We start from the raw sequence: 15,144 nt of genomic DNA, 5'->3' as shown, positions 1-15,144 counted from the left end.
GCCAACGTCGTGAACAGTCTTCTCCAGAGACACCTGCCCGCCAGGGCCTTCCTCACGGCTCTCGGTCCTGGAGGGCCCTGCTGCAGGCCAAGTGGAAGAGCCCTGTCCTGCGAGGCCAGCAGATCTGTTTTCTGGTCTCAGCTGTGTGCTCCCTGTGTAACCCTGAAAGAGCTGCTTAAACTTCAGAGCAAGCATAACCTCAAGGTTACAAAAACACCTTCAAAAGGCTACATTCCTGCATTTGAACCCACACATTCAGCCATTGGTGGTGTCTTACTGAGTTTTTGTAAAACAAAAATTCCCACTTTCTGCACTTCCACCCATCATAAACCTCCTTTCCAAGCAGGAACCTCACTTTGCACACCTTGCTACCTCCTGAGAGATCTTTCAGTAAATGTTCTGAAAGATGTGATTGATATGTTGCTCATACTCTGGCAGATGGAGCCCTACATTCAGCCTCTTGTGAATATTTAGAATTGAGACCCACCAGTTACTGGATATCCATATGTGACAGATTGGAAAATCAGTCCCGACCGACAGCAGATTGGCTGCAAATGAATGTGTAGTTGTGTGCAGTGAATGCAAATTGCCTCTCTACTTGCAGTTCATGTCCAACAATGAAAAAGTGAGCCAATACAATAAAGGACTTATTCATGTTCCAAAGCCTGTGCAGTTGGAAGCATCCCTGAGCTCACAAGCTATTTTCCAGTCTGTACCATGATGCTGTGTGTGGCGGAAGCACTTTGAGGAATTGTACTACAGCCAGTTATTACCGAAGAAAAGCATTTCTGGACACGGAAACACCTCAAGTCACATTATCTGTCACGGCACTGGAGTTTGGACTCCAGTCTAGATATGAGAAGGCTTAATTTGTTGGAAAGAAAAAGTATGTGTGTGTAGCCATTTTGCATGTGCCCATATCCTGGGTGTCTACATGCACGCGGTTGCTTGTGATCACCCTGTAGATGCTTTGAAGAGTACTAAGTTACTCACACAGTGAACTAAAGCTTTTACGTTTGTAAACATGGTGACGGCTTCAGACTTCCAACTCCTATTCAGTACAATTTCTTGGTATTATAATGTGGAGAGTGTGTCTCCAGCTGGTCTCTCAGCTTCAACCTAGAAACTAGACATGTAAGTGACACAAGAAAAGAGACAACATTATTTTATTCTCCAGAGATGGTGTTAAAGGACACATAGTTCATTGGTTTGCAGCTAGAGTAAGGCCAGTGTGTACTGAGACGCACTTTTGTTTTTTGTTTTTGTTTTTTTTAATAGATGTTGGTAGTCAGAGTGATCAGAAATATGTAGTGTGTCAAGTGGTCATCAAAAGAAAGATTCTTGGGCCAATGCTGTGGCCCAGAGGACAAAGCTGCTGTCTGTGGCTCTGGCATTCTGTATGGGTACAGTGTCCCAGCTGTTCCAGTTCCGCTCTTGCTCCCTGCTAATGTGCCCAAGGAAGCAGCAGAACGTGAGCCAAAAACTTGGGCCTCTGCAGGCTTGTGGGAGACTCAGAGGAGCTCCTGGTTCCTGGTTTCCGATTGACTCAGCTCTGGCAGTCGCAACCATTTGGGGAGTGAACCATCAGATGGAAAATCTCACTCTGTCTCTCCTTTTTCCTCTAATTCTGTTTTTCAAATAAATAAATCTTTAAAAAGAAAAGGTTACTCTGCTGTCTTGAAGTTGAGCAATGATCTTGGTTTGGGTTTTAAGATGGATTGGAGTGGACTATTACAGTAGCCAACTGGCTAAAGTCCTTGCTTTGCATGTGCCAGGATCCCATATGGGCGCCAGACCCTGCACCTGCGTTTGAGACCTCGACTGCTTTCCCAGGCCGTAAGCAAGGATCCTGGTGCGTTTAAGGCAAGAACTTTAGCTGCTATTTTAAGATGGATGGGGTGGGCCTCAAGGAGCTTTATCCTAAGAAGTCAACTTCTTTGGTCAGCTAATCCTGCCTCCATGACCTCAAGAAGGAAAGTTGCAAAAGAAATATAAGGCTCAGCCCAGTGCGGTGGCCTAGTGGCTAAAGTCCTCGCCTTGAATGCGCTGGGATCCCATATAGGACCGGTTCTAATCCAAGTGGCCCTGCTTCCCATCCAGCTCCCTGCTTGTGGCCTGGGAAAGCAGTTGAGGACGGCCCAAAGCCTTGGGACCCTGCACCCTTGTGGGAGACCTGGAGGAAGTTCCTGGCTCCTGGCTTCGGATCAGTGTAGCATCAGCCATTGTGGGTACTTGGGACACATCGGACAGAAGGTCTTCCTGTCTGTATATCTGACTTTGCAATAAAAATAAATAAATCTTAAAAAAAAAAAAGACGGATTGGAAGTCAAGATTGGGAATCATGTTTTTCTTTGTTTTCCTAAGGAGTCTTTTTAAGCCTGTGCCATTACCTCCTGTCCATTGCAAAACTGTAACTGATCGTCTCTCTCTTCTGTAGCTTGGAATTGCAATCGGGTTCTTGGTCCCTCCTGTGCTTGTACCCAACATCGAAGACCAGGACAAGCTTGCCTACCACATCAGCATCATGTTCTATATCATCGGAGGCGTGGCCACACTCTTGTTCATCCTTGTCATCATAGGTACGGTCATTGGACTGAAAGGGCCAGAGGCAGAGAGGTGGAGAGGTATGGAATGTACTTGGGTGGGGCCCTTGTGAACATAGCCATAAAATACCATGGATGTTTACAGAAACAGAAGGCTGGGATTCCTGCTGTCTTGGAATGTTTTAGGCTAGGCGGCTCTCCCTGGCATCCTGGGCCTGTGCACTCTGCTAGTGGCTCAGTAAAGGTATGACGGGAATGAAGCTTTTTGCTAGTCCCGTCTCACAGGAGTAACGGCTAAGCTGCAGGGCTCCTTGGTAATGCCAGTGAGCACATAGGATGCCATGGGCCTTGAATGAAACCTGCCTGATGGCATGAGTTCAATGGCCGTAAGTGTGGGGTGTTAAGATCAGCCCCATCTAAGAGGAAGATGTGACCTACAGGGACAGAAGTGAGTCATTCAAGATGGGATGGCTGGAGTAGAGGATGGCAGACACTGGATTCAAGTCAATGCGCGTGTAACTGCATACTCTGAAAAAAAAAAACCAGAAGAAAGGCAGAAAATGACCCAGAATTCACTAATACTCACATCGACTAACCCGAGTATACTTGTGGAGCACATTTAAGTGTGCTCATTATGGGACAACCTCAAAAATGAGAAGAGCAGCACAGGCATTTGGCCCAGCGATTAAACTGCCTGTCGAGACTCCAGAATCTCACATCGGAGTACCTGGGTTCGGCCCTGATTCTGTTCTTGACCCTGGCTCTCTGCTAACCGCACACCCTGAGAGCCAGGAACAGCTGGCACACCCAGAGGAGCGGCCTGAAGTTCTTGTCTTCTGGCCATTGTGGCATTTAGGGAGTAAACGAACAGGTGAAAAATATCCTCTTTCTTTCTCTGCCTCACAAATCAATAAAAACGAATAAATAAAACATTTAAGTATAGCATAAAGAAAGGAATGATTTTGAATTTTTCCTTGAACAAGTAGCTTCCGACCTCAGATAACTCCTGTATTACTTTTTTATATGCAGGTATATTTGATCAGTGAGGCATTTGGTTTATAGCATGATTTTTCATCTGATTTGTTTTTTTTTCTTAAAGATTTATTCAGTTTATTACAAAGTCAGATATACAGAGAGGAGGAGAAACAGAGAGGAAGATCTTCCGCCCGATGATTCACTCCCCAAGTGAGCCGCAACGGCCAGTGTGCGCCCATCCGAAGCCGGGAACCAGGAACCTCTTCCGGGTCTCCCACATGGGTGCAAGGTCCCAAGGCTTTGGGCTGTCCTCGACTGCCTTCCCAGGCCACAAGCAGGGAGCTGGATGGGAAGTGGAGCTGCCGGGATTAGAACCGGCGCCCGTATGGGATCCCGGGGCTTTCAAGGCGAGGACTTTAGCCGCTAGGCCACGCCGCTGGGCCCCTGAGTGATGTTATATGGGCTATAATTAATTCAGAAACATCAAGGTTGAGGTTTTCTTCCCTAAGTAGTCACTGTCTAAAGGTTAACCAGCTTTCCCTCTGATACCTGGAAGTTACACCTCACATGTTTAAGGTTTCATTTCTGCCTCCTAGTCTCCCCTCCAGAGCCAAATGGCACTCATTGTATTCTTCCCTCTTGGGCGTTCAGGTGGAGACAGAACTGCTGGAAGAATGCCCTTGACCAAAGTCTTGATGCTCCAGGAAGTGTAAGAAGCAGGGGAGTTCTGGATGAAAGCAGGGACTATTGCTACAGTCAGCAGTTTCTTCCTCACTTAGCCAGACTATCAGTTTTAAATGATCAAGTGTGCAGCTGCAAATACTTGGGTTGGTAGCAGGTAGAGTCTTGGTTCTTTGCAAATGAAAACCTGAAGGGTAGGATGTTTCTGTGTTTTGACTTAATTTTGATTTCTGTTGCCACATCCTGGAACCGCAACACCTGCTGATGCAGAAATAGGCACTTTCTGGCCTTGTTTTCTCTCCCCAGGAAGGAGACAATGGAGGGATTGCAGTGGGTGGAATTATCCAAGATTATCTCCACAGAGACAGGAAGCGGGGCTTTGCAGTGGGTGCTAGGGTGTTTTCTGGGTGTAGAGGAGAGGAGGTCGTTGTTGTGTTCAGAGAGCAAACCCCAGGCAGACCTCCCTCTAGCTGGAAAAGGCCTACTAACCTTTCAGGAGTGTAGGGGAGGCAGAGTGTTGCTGGCTTGGACCCACTTGGCCAAACAACTCATTAAACTAATCTGCTCCCTCCAGGAATCAGAGTGGCAGTCATTACAGCCAAGGTGATCACACCAGTTGAGTGATTTTTTCATTGTCCCTCTGCAGCCCTTCATAGCCAAATGTCCACTTCCAGAGGAGAGGCTTATTAATACTCTGGTTCCCTTCCTAGGAAAGATGTTGAATTCAGACTTTGTAAAGCCAGGAAGGGGCTCGAGGTGTTTCCTCTGTAGACAAAGATCCCTTTTACTGACCAAGGGAATACTCAATGGCTGCTGGGCTGTGCGCTAAGCGTAGCAACACCTCTCCTGCGCTCTCAGCGGGAGCTGTGTTCTAAGCCAGGAACTAGGCTCACTAACCACTCTGCGGCCTTCACATATTTCCCTCCATGTGCTGTTCTTATGTTTTTCAGTACTATTGGCTGGCTAATATGGAACTCTTTGATCTTTGAACGCTGCCTGGGAGGCCTGATGAGTTTCATCTTGCAAAGGCTGTTAAGGAATCAAAGGACCCCAGCTCAGCCTCAGACAGTGGGGAGAAGCTTCGAGAGAGGAGGCTGTAAGGGTCTCATAGGAGGAAATGGGAATTTCCTTTGGCTGTCTCAGCCCCTTCTAAGATGATGGAACCAGTCCCGGTCTGGGTACAGCTAGCTCTGCTGGATGGGGACCACAGGGATTCTCAAACATCTCTGTTCCCTTTCAGTATTCAAGGAGAAGCCTAAACATCCCCCAAGCAGGGCCCAGTCCCTGAGCTACGCCTTGGCATCCCAAGATGCTTCGTACTTGAGTTCCATCGTCCGGCTCTTCAAAAACTTGAACTTTGTGCTGCTGGTCATCACCTACGGTAAGGTGCAGTTGCCCCCAGGAATGCACTTGAACTGGTAGGAAATGAGGGGCCAGGTAGGTCTATCTCTTTCTCTTTCCAAATCCTAAAGGTGCGTGTACGTTGTTGAGGGATAACTCGGAGACCTAGCTGTGACAGAGGGCTTTAGCACATGCTGTAGGGTCTACCTGGGAAGTCATCCCTTGCTAAGCCAGATTATTTGGCAAATGCCTGTTGCTTCTCCAAGTCCCATCTTACTTTCATTTCTGTAAAGCACTGCTTGATGATCTTTCTTCTCTGATCATGCTGTTTACTCCTTTTACATCTTAGAACTTACCATCAAAAAAAAAAAAAAAAAAAAAGGCATTCCTAGGTCTATCTTGCTGGTAGACTGAACTCTATGAGAGTAGACATTTATGTCTTTCCTTACTAAAAAATATATATATCTACTTGAGAAATAGAGAAACAGAAAAAGAAATTGTTCCTTTTGGCTGATTCACTCCCTACATGCCTAGAGTAGCCAGGGCAGGGCAGGGTCAAAACTCAATCCAGGATTGCCATGTGAGTGGCAGGAATCCAATCTCTGGAGCCATTAGCCTTGCATTATCCCTTGGTCTGCATTAGCTGGAAACTAGAGTCATCTAGTTTCAATACCAGACCCAGACCGGCCTGATACTAAATCCATTCACTCCAGTGTGGATCTTAGCCAGGGCTTATCCATTAGGTCAAACATTCACTCCTATTTTTTTTATCTTTAGAGTACATTGAATGAGTGAATGAATGAATCCGTGAGTCTTACAACATAATTCACACCTCAACCAGACTTCCTTCATCTTATTAATATTAAAAAAAAGCCTGAATATAAGACAGTATCTCTCTTTTATGTAAGCTTGGGTTTGGACAGGGTAAATTTGGGTCTTTATGCTGGTACATTAACTTGCCTGGCCAGCATGGTGTTTTATGTGTCTTCTTTCCTACCTTTAAGAAGGCTAGTGAGTCAGAAGAGGCCAAGACTGGAGCTCATGACATTCCATTAGAAAGTGTCCTTCAGATGAGCAGCAGTTTATTCATTGTTACTCAGTCAGGCAGTTACAGATCCACTCAACTGTACTGCTATCCAGACCGTCTCTGGCTGCTCCATCTACTGGTTAAAGTTTCATAGAATTAAATCAACAGTGTGTAACAATGCTTGGTAACCGTATAAAACAAACCAAAAAAATGCAATTTATTCAACATGATTTTTCCTTGGTGAAACACTGGTTGCATGTTTTCATTAGGCTCACGAATCATTTTTTTTTTTAAATAAAAAGAAAGAGTTTATTTGAAAGACAAAGGAGGAGAGAAAGAGAGAGAGAGTCTTCTATCTTCTGATTTACTTCCAGAGTTCAGTGGCCAGAGCCAGGCTAGGCTGAAGCCAGGAGCTTCATCTGGGTCTCCCATGCAAGGACTCCAGTACTAGGTCACCATCCTCTGTTGCTTTTCTGGAAGCATTAGCAAGCAGCTGGACTGAAAGCAGAGCAGCAAGAACATGATCTGGCACTGATATGGGATGCCAGAGATGTGGCTTAACTATTATGCCACAACACTGACCCCATAAATCAATGCTTTTTAAGCAGTAGCATTCACTATGTACCAAGTACTTTTATCTAACTCCTGCTGCCCTCAAGTGAGATAGGTGCTATAATTATCCCCATTTCAGAGACAAAGAAAATGCAACTCAGAGAAACCAGCTAAGTCCTCCAATTCCATACAGATCTTTAAAAAGTAGCAGAGGGGCTCGGCACAGTAGCCTAGTAGCTGAAGTCCTTGCTTTGCACACCCAGAATTCCATATGGGTGCTGGTTCTAATCCCAGCAGCCCCACTTCCCATCCAGCACCCTGCTTGTGGCCTAGGAAAGCAGTTGAGGACGGCCCAAAGCCTTAGGATCCTGCACCCGTGCGGGAGACTCAGAAGAAGCTCTGGGCTCCTGGCTTCGGATTGGCTCAGCTCCAGCCATTGCGGTCCACTTGGGGAGAGAATCATCAGACGGAGATTTTTCTCTCTGTCTCTCCTCCTCTGTGTATATCTGACTTTACAATAAAAGTAAAATAAATCTTTAACAACAACAACAAAAAGTAGCAGCGCTAGCTATCAAATTGGTTAGATTTGTCTAACTCCATATATTTGTTCTTAATATCTGTTCTGCCTTTGTCTACTGATAGCTTTTCCATGGAGTTGGGCTAGACTTTCATTTTAAAGCCAGTGAATTTCCTCTATCTCAAAGTGTTTGTCTGCTGAGGTGCTAGGTAAAAGGTGAATTCCCAGAAGAGAAGCACGCCTCAATTTTTAAAGCCATTTGCAGAAGTTCAGTGACCTCCCCATCTGGAGTAGTTCTAAATGTTCAGATTAGTTCAGAAAAGTCTTAGTTTTCCAGTTCTCATTTTCTCCAGCTTCTTAGTTCTAAGTAGAGCTCCCTATTCACACAAAATAGAAAGTTTTAAGAGATGGTGATGTCCAACTAAGGAAGTTATGAGTTGTCTGTCCCTGGGAGGTAGCCATAGATTGGGACCAACTAGATGGAGAGGGGCTGTGATGGGCTGTATCAGGCTTGACATGGAGAGCAAGATCAGCTGGCCTTCGGAGTGTCTTCCAGACTCGGAATTCCATCACTCCAAGGACTTTTACTTTTTTTCCCAGAGTACCTATTTTGAGTGCATTGACTTTTTTTTTTTTTTAAAGATTTATTCATTTTATTACAGCCAGATATACACAGAGGAGGAGAGACAGAGAGGAAGATCTTCAGTCCGATGATTCACTCCCCAAGTGAGCCACAACGGCCAATGCGCGCCGATCCGAAGCCGGGAACCTGGAACCTCTTCCGGGTCTCCCACGCGGGTGCAGGGTCCCAATGCATCGGGCCGTCCTCAACTGCTTTCCCAGGCCACAAGCAGGGAGCTGGATGGGAAGTGGAGCTGCCGGGATTAGAACCAGCACCCATATGGGATCCCGGGGCTTTCAAGGCGAGGACTTTAGCCGCTAGGCCACGCCGCCGGGCCCGAGTGCATTGACTTTTGATCTCCATCAATGTTACCTCAATTTGAGGTCTGCCTTGGGATTCCAGGGCTGGTGAATGCTTATTTGTGTTTTTCAGGGCTGAAGATGTGATCGTGGTGCCAACGGGCAATTCTTCCATTCCACAGGCTGTGGTGTGGCAGGATTGAGTCAATGACCTGTGAAAACAAGAAATAAAGCAAAGGTCGTGCAGGAGTTCTGCTCCAGACTGGGCTGTGGGGGGAAAAAGAGGAAGTTTTCCTCCTTCTCCTTTGCACAGCTAGGTGCTTATATGGTCTTTAATTGGCTGAATGGTTGTCATTCTGTACTTTTGGACGCTGTCTTATCTGCTTAGTTAAAAGATAGCACTGGAAGCAAACAAGAAAGTGCTTCTTCAATGGTGCAGTAAACACCTTAGAAAATCTACTCTCTAAAAAGCAATAAGAACCCTAACAAAATATGGTCAAAATATGGTCCCTTTTTTCAGGACCCTCAGCCAAAGGCTTGAAACCAGCATTTATTTAAAAAGAAGGTCCTTATTAAGAGCAATGGGCTTAACATTTCTTATGTATTTTCATTTTATTTGAAAGACATAAAAAAAGAGAGAGAAAGAGGGAGAGAGAGATTCTATCCACTGGTTCATTTCCCAAATGACTACAATTAGCTGGGACTGGGTTATACTACAGCCAAGAGCTGGGAAAGTCAGCTAGTCTCCTACATGGGTGGTAGAGATCCAAGTACTTGAGCCATTTATCGCCCGATGTCTTTCAGGATGCACATTAGCAGGGAACTTGGATCGGGAGCTTAGGTGGGACAAACCCAGGGACTTCAATAAGGATGAAGATATCCTAAACTGTATCTTAACTGCTCTGCCCAATGCCTACCTTGACGGTTTTTTTAGTTTGCCCTAGTTCTGCCTCGTTTTCCCCAGGTTCTACAGTAGCCTTGACACCTAGCAGATTTGCACAAAGCTGGCTGTGAAAAGCAAATCCTGCTAGCCACTGAAGGAAGCAAAGCAACTTGGGGGCTCCCCCTCCCTAAGAAGGATCACTATGTGACTTATCTGGCAGGTCCCTGGAAAAGCCTCATTCCCAGGACATGTCTTTTTTTTAAAAAAGATTTATTTTAATTTCATATTACAGAGAGAAGGAGAGACAGAAAGAGAGAGATCCTATAGAGATCCTATATCCGCTGGCTCACTGTCCCAGTGGCTGCAATGGCTGGAGTTGGGCCATTCTGAAGCCAGGAGCCAGGAACCTCTTCCAGAGCTTCCACATGAGTGCAGTGGCCCAAGAACTTGGGCCATCCTCTGCTGGCTTCCTAGGCCACAAACAGGGAGCTAGATATACGAACCTGGCATGTGCAGGTGTATGATTAGCCTGTTGAGCCACCACACTAGTTCCATCCATATTTCTCTCCCTCCCTCTCTCTCTCTCTCTCTTTTTATCCTTCCACCCCTTCTTCCTTCTCTCCTTTCATTCCTTCCAGTTATTTGCATTAGGAAGGCAGATTTATGGAGAAGAGAAACAGAGAGAAAGAGCCTCCATCTGCTTGTTCATTCTCCAAATGACCACACCAAACGGAGCTGAGCTGATCTGAAGTGAGGAGCCAGGACCTTCCTCCAGGTTCCCCATGCTGATGCAGTCTCAAGGCTTTGGGTCAACCTCCACTGCTTTCCCAGTCCGCAGGGATCGAGCCGTGTGGGAAGTGGACTATCCATGACATGAATTTGCCCCCAAATGGGATGCTGGCACGTGGTGGTGAAGGATTAACTAGTTGAGCCATTGTACCACCTCCACCCCCACATCATGTCTTATTTAACATGTAAAAAAAAAAAGCCTTATTTTCCCTGGCATTTGTTGAAAATAGCCGACAGCACTGTTAAACAACATTGGGATTTGGAAGCTGACATGCTTGTGCAAAGATTATGCTCAGGAAAGACAGATGGAAAAAGTCCTCAGCTCCCACCTCGGCTTGACCTTGAGGTTCTGCCGAAACAGGAAATAATGGCTAAGGTCAGGTTGTCAACTACTGGAATGCTGATCGTGACCCGTGTGTACCTTTGATCCACTGGTTCACCAAATGGCCAGAGCTGAGCCAACCCAATGTCAGGAGCCAGGAGCTTCTTCTTGGTCTCCCACTTGGGTGTAGGGTCCTAAAGCTTTAGACCGTTCTCAGCTGATTTCCCAGGCCACAAGCAGGAAGCTGGATGGGAAGTGGAGCAGCCAGGACATGAACCAGTGCCCGTATGTGATCCTGGCGCCTTGAAGGAAAGGATTTAGCCTGTGAGCCATTGCGCTGGACCCATTGTCTGCCTTTTAAACAAATAAAACCAAACAGATGCAAAATTTTAAAATAAAGTGTTCAGGTTTTTTTTAAGATTTATTTTATTTTTTTAATTGGAAAGTCAGATATGCAGATGGAAGGAGGAGAGACAGAAAGGTTTTCCACCCAATGATTAATGCCCCAAGCTGCTGCAATGGCCGAAGCTGAGGCAATCCATAGCCAGGACAGAGCTTCGTCTGGGGCCTCCTGTGCAGGTGTAAAGTCCCAAGGCTTTGGGCTATGTTCAACTGCCCTTCCAGGTCACAGGCAGGGAGCTGGATGGTAAGTGGGGCTGCCAAGATTAGAACCAGTGCCCATATGGAATCCTGGGTGTGCATGCAAGAGAGGATCCCAGCTGCTAGGCTATGGTGCCGGTCCAAGGTATCCAGTTTTTAATAAAAACTATGAAACATGTAATGACAGTTAAGTATGGCTTATACACAAGGAGAAAAAGCAAACAGCAGCTGTTGGTGAGGAATCCCAGACACTGGCCATAATATAGACTGTAAATCAACAATCATAAGCAGGGAGCTAGATGGCAAGTGGAGCAGCTGAGACACGAGCCAGTGCCCATATAGATCCTGGTGCTTGAAGGGTGGAGACTTATCCATTGAGCCATTGTGCCAGGGCCATAAATCAACTATAAGTATGTTCAAAGAACGTAGCAACTATGTATAAAGAGTTAAAGAAACCTGTATGAAATAAGGCCTCACCAAATAGAGCTTACCAATAGACAGGAATTTTAAAATGGAAATAGAAATTCTGGAATTGAAAAGCACAATAACTAAAATGAAAAATTGACTGGAAGACTTTATCGCAGACTCAAAGGAACAGGAGAATCAGCAAAGTTATAATCAAATGATGCCTGTCTTAGGGACAGAAGGAAGAAAGAACGGAGAACAATGAACAGAGCTGTTGAAATGTGTGATATAACCACCAAAACAAGAAAAATGAAAGTCCCAGAAGGAAGGAGAAAAAGGGTGGGAGTTAATTGTCATGCCCACAGAGGTCCTGCTAATGTAGAAAAACATTTCACTTCTGAAGCTTTTGACTGCGTTTTGCATAGGCCGAATGTGCTAGTATTAACATGTATGTCAAAGGTCTTCAGATTATCTCGGTGAGCGTGATTTAAACTCATCTATGTGTTCATGTCCATTTCATTATAGTCAGAGAACTTAAACCATACATCCATGGTAAAGAATTGGACCTGGTAACAAAACTGCCAAAAAGGAAATGATTCTTTGATGTAACCAGAGATTTGAACGAACAAAAATGAGCCATTATTGTATGTCAAGTAACATTATCTCATTTAATTTCAAAACAAATCCATGACATAAATCCTTTAGTCTTTCGTAAGTAGGAGGCCCTGAGGCTCCCAAACGGGTAATTCTTTGTCCATAACAGGACTGCTATCAAGCAACAGAGGTTAGATTTAATCCTCTGATGCCAAGCCCATCTTCCTAGCACTGCCCGTTTTGCCTCTTCAAACAGAAAGGAGCCTGCCAGGGAGTATTTCCCTCCTCACATTCAAATTTCCTGACCAGTTAGTAGATGCCTGGGTATAGGTTAGTAACGATTAGGATCTGTAGTTCTAATGTCTTGGACCATCCATGTCTGGGGTTGGGGGATATGGGTATCTCAACCTCTGTATGCCCAAGGATTGCAGAGTTTAAGGTGACAGTATTTGACACAGAATCAAGCTATTTCTGCTTTGCTTTTTTTTCCCCCTGCAGTCTTTGCTCCAAAAAAAATAAGCAAACTATAGAAGCTCTTGTTAAATTCACTAAAGCTCTGAAATCCTCCAAAAGTATTACAAGCCTCACAACTGAATGAATTGTTTTCAGAGTTTTAAGATGGTCCAGAGTTTTTGTGTGGTACATGTAGTGTTTATATTTTATTCTAAACTGTGGCAGAATGTCAAAAAAAAATTGTGGGAAAATGGAATTAAAAGATACGCTTGGGTGCAAAAATGCCTGAGATGCATTGTGCTTCCCCCCTCCCCCATAATGTCTTCCATGAACTTTTGGAAGATTCTATATGTGCACTTGAGAACACAGAGCTAAGGGGCCTGGCACGGTGGCCTAGTGACTAAAGTTCTTACCTTGAACATGCTGGGATCCCAAATGGGCACCGGTTCTATTCCCGGCAGCTCCACTTCCCATCCAGCTCCCTGCTTGTGGCCTGGGAAAGCAGTCGAGGATGGCCCAAAGCCTTGGGATTCTGCATCCACGTGGGAAATCTGGAGGAGTTTCCTGTTTCCTGTCTTCGAATCACTGCAGTTCCGGCCGTTGTGGTCACTTGGGGAGTGAATCATCAGACTGAAGATCTTCTCTGTCTCTCCTCTGTGTATATGTGACTTTGCAATAAAAATAAATGAATCTTTTAAAAAAGAAGAATATAAAACAAAAAGAACATGGGGCTAGGAATCAAGCAAATAACAGTGTTTTGTGGATATATGTGCTGGCTGTACCAGAGACATTAGTAAGGGACGTGTAGGAAGAGATTTGAATGCCAGACCTGTGAGTTTAGACTTTACTCACAAGCCATAAGTGGTATCTGCTTTTTTTTTGTTTAAGATTTACTTATTCTTAAATTTTGTTTGTTTATTTTGTTTTGTTTATTTTGTTTAAGATTTATTTATTTTTACTGCAAAGTCAGATACAGAGAGAGGAGAGATAGAGAGGAAGATCTTCCGTCTGATGATTCACTCGCCAAGTTGCTACAACAGCTGGAGCTGAGCCAAGGCCTTGGGCCGTCCTCGACTGCCTTCCCAGGCCACAAGCAGGGAGCTGGATGGGAAGCAAGGTTGCCAGGATCAGAACCAGTGCTCATATTGGATCCCAGAGCATTCAATGCATGGTAGCTGCTAAGCTACCATGCTGGGCCTGCGAGGCATCTGCTTTGATGTCAGCTCTGAAGAATTGTGAATGGAAGTGAAAGTTTTGTTGCATTCACAAACTTGCAACATTTCCAACATTCTGTTTTTCGGGTTTTTTTTTTTTTTAATTCTTTGTGGGTGGAGCTGAGTTGATTCAAAGCCAGAAGCCAGGAGCATCTTTAGGGTCTCCCTTGCCGGGATATGAACCAGCACCCAAATGGAATCCTGGCACGTGCAAGATGATGGCTTTAGCCACTAGGCTACCTTGTCGGGCACCCACATTCTGTTTTGAGCCTGAACTAGATTGCCGCAAGTAGAGGGTCACTCTCCTGTAACTGGGCATATTGCTATTGTATTGAAAGCGACTTTCTTTCTTTCTTTCTTTCTTTCTTTCTTTCTTTCTTTCTTTCTTTCTTTCTTTCTTTCTTTTAGATTTATTTATTTTTATTGCATAGTCAGATAAACAGAAACGAGGAGAGACAGAGAGGAAGATCTTCCATCTGATGACTCATTCCCCAAGTGAGCACAACGGCCGGTGCGCACCAATCTAAAGCCAGGAGCCAGGAGTCTCTTCCAGGTCTCCCACGTGGGTGCAGGGCCCCAAAGCTTTGGGCCGTCCTCGACTATTTTCCCAGGCCACAAGCAGGGAGCTGGATGGGACGGGGGCTGCCGGGATTAGAACTGGCGCCCATATGGGATGCCAGCGCATTCAAGACGAGGATTATCAGCTGCCCCTGAAGTGACTTTCAATAAATCCTGTCATTGGAGCTGCTGGACCAGGAACTGTGGTAACAATCTGAAGACCTGGTAGGGGATTAGTCCTGAGCACAGGGGGAGGTCCGGGCTCCTATCCTTGCTGGCTTCCTCAAGGTTTCTTAGCCACACAGCTTTACAGGGAGCGTTAAGATAAAATAGAAGCTGTCCAGTTAAGTGTGAATTTCAGATCAATAACACATATGTCTTCCATATAAACATGTCCTGCACAATGTTTGAGGTGTATTTATTCCTTGTGAAAAAAAAATACTTACTTATTTGCAATGCAAATTCACCTTGAGTCCTCTTTGTTTTAGCATTTCCCTAAGCCTGGCAGTGAACTCAGAGGGATAGAGGAGCTGGGACTGGGTTTGCAGTTGGTGTTCCTGCTGTGTTGCAGCACAGGAAGCTGCTGCCTGACTCCGGCCCCGCCACACCCTCTCCCAGGGTGACTCAGGGCTGGCTGGAGCCATACATTTCAGGAGTCCACTTGTATCTGGGGAAAAGGCAGGGCTGGAATGTTGCTCAGCACTAGAGGGAGACTGGGACAAAGATCTTTCTTGGGGCTGCTTTCTCTGCATATCTCTCGGCCTAACTT

At 45.4% G+C, this 15,144-nt stretch overlaps 1 protein-coding gene across 1 annotated transcript in view; it reads left to right on the top strand.

Moving 5' to 3' along the window:
* The window catches only part of FLVCR2 (FLVCR choline and putative heme transporter 2), a 59,399-nt gene that overhangs the window by 26,169 nt on the left and 18,086 nt on the right, over positions 1–15,144 (top strand). The window contains exons 2-3 of the mRNA XM_058655443.1: positions 2,438–2,579; positions 5,440–5,580. Coding sequence (XP_058511426.1) covers positions 2,438–2,579; positions 5,440–5,580 — 283 coding nt within the window. The remainder of the gene's footprint in view (positions 1–2,437; positions 2,580–5,439; positions 5,581–15,144) is intronic.

The sequence above is a fragment of the Ochotona princeps genome, chromosome 26, assembly GCF_030435755.1.
Source record: "Ochotona princeps isolate mOchPri1 chromosome 26, mOchPri1.hap1, whole genome shotgun sequence".
In the NCBI taxonomy this organism is placed as follows: domain Eukaryota; kingdom Metazoa; phylum Chordata; class Mammalia; order Lagomorpha; family Ochotonidae; genus Ochotona; species Ochotona princeps.
Note: the sequence above shows the minus strand (reverse complement) of the source record. Positions and strands in the feature narration are given on the sequence as shown.